The sequence below is a fragment of the Corapipo altera genome, unplaced genomic scaffold (assembly GCF_003945725.1).
Source record: "Corapipo altera isolate COAL_440 unplaced genomic scaffold, ASM394572v1 55953, whole genome shotgun sequence".
Taxonomy (NCBI): domain Eukaryota; kingdom Metazoa; phylum Chordata; class Aves; order Passeriformes; family Pipridae; genus Corapipo; species Corapipo altera.
The window spans coordinates 1-1,699 of record NW_020890376.1 but is presented as its reverse complement, the minus strand read 5'-3'; the positions used below and the strand labels follow the sequence as shown (position 1 = coordinate 1,699).

General features: G+C 41.1%; 1 protein-coding gene across 1 annotated transcript; it reads left to right on the top strand.

Moving 5' to 3' along the window:
* Positions 1–695: 695 nt before the first annotated feature.
* Positions 696–1,678, top strand: LOC113942401 (taste receptor type 2 member 40-like; the record flags this gene model as incomplete). Its single annotated transcript, XM_027633535.1, is given in 2 exon segments — positions 696–1,634; positions 1,636–1,678. Coding segments are annotated over 2 exon segments (982 nt in total), but the record flags the coding sequence as incomplete, so codon positions are not given.
* Between the last annotated feature and the right edge of the window lie 21 nt (positions 1,679–1,699).

Genomic DNA, 1,699 nt, shown 5'->3' with positions numbered 1-1,699 from the left:
GCAAACACGGTCCCAGCACAGATATTTCATCTTCAGACCTGTTGTAATAGAAATTACTTCTATTCTTCTCATATACTAATGGAGAGACAAAGAAATAAAGTAAGAAAATAACAAGCTAGCAAAAAACCATCCAACCTTACAAGACATTTTCTATTCTGTCAGCAAAAGCACAAGAAACTCAAAGCAAAGCATAAAGAAGAGAACAGGTAGTATCAGAAAATGAAAATTCTCTCAAGGCAATGCACTGCCTAACATCAACATCAACAAGTATCAAACCAAATAATATTTTTGAATGACTGCAGGCAAAACTAATTTGTTCATTGTAGGCAACCAAGGGACAGAAGAACCCAGATCCCAAATCCTCACAGGGATCAAACAAGGGTCACCCACAAAATCAAATCACTGTCCTCTGCACAAAAACATCTCCACTCTATGTGCCACCCAACACAGCCCTCCTGAACCAACATGCAAATCCTGCACACTGACACTGACACCAGGTAAGGGGATACGCAGCACATTTACATCCCTGCACCTGCCCTGCTCTCAAGACAAGTGGCACCAAAATCCCCCCCACCAGCAGCTCTATAAAGCTCCTCTTTCCACACCTCACACTCAGGCAACAGCAGACACTGACCTGTGTTTGGCATTGGTGCAACAGCCCCTTGTCCAGCACAGCACTGCTCCCAGTTCCCAGGATGGAAACTTGTCACTCTCCAGAGCAATCCAATGTCACCTCATACGCTGACACAACTGTGGCCATCGTCATTACACTTGAAGTGTTCGCTGGCATGTGGATAAATGCTTTCATTGTTTCCGTGATTTGCATGGCCTGGGTCAGAAAGAAAACGTTGAACTCTAAGGAGAAGATCTTGCTGTTTCTGGGATCCTCCAGGTTTTGGTATTTGTGCATCTCATGGGTATATTCCATTTCTTTAATAATTTATCTCAAATATCTTTATGTTCACCCCATATTTCAGGTACTTAATAGTGCTCGGAACTTTTTTAATTATTCCAACTTGTGGTTTTCTGCTTCTCTTTTTGTCTTTTATTGCATAAAAATTGCCAATTTCAGGAACAGCTTCTTCACCTACCTGAAAGTAAAAATTGACAGGATTGTGCCCTGCCTCTTGTTGGGGTCACTGCTTTTCTCCCTGGTCATGGGAATCACTGTCTACAGCACCACGGATAAAGCACTCAGTAAAAATTTCAATTTCACCTGCCAAGGAAGTATTTGGAAATCAAGTATATCAATAGATCAACAATTTTTGCCTCATTATTTTATCATTGGCGTTGGATATGCCATTTTGTTCACAGCAGTCATCTTTTCTGCCCTTCTCCTTCTCTTTTCTCTCTGGAGACACAAACGCAACATGCAGACAAACTCCATGAAGGACCTCAGCATGGATGCCCACATCAAAGCCATGAAATCCATTCTCTCCTTCTTCATAATGTACAGCATCAACTTTATATGTTTGATCTTGACTCTCATTTATTCAATGAAGAATGAAAATGATGCGATATTTTTAATTTACTTAATTCAGTACACTTTTCCAGGTTTTCATTCCCTTGTCCTGATTTTCAGTAATCCCAGTCTGGAAAAGAGACTGCTAGGGGTTCTGCCCTGTGTGAAGTGCAAAGTTTTCCTCAAGAGAGAACTGTAACAAAACCAGGAGCCCTTGCAAAATGCTGATATTTCTCT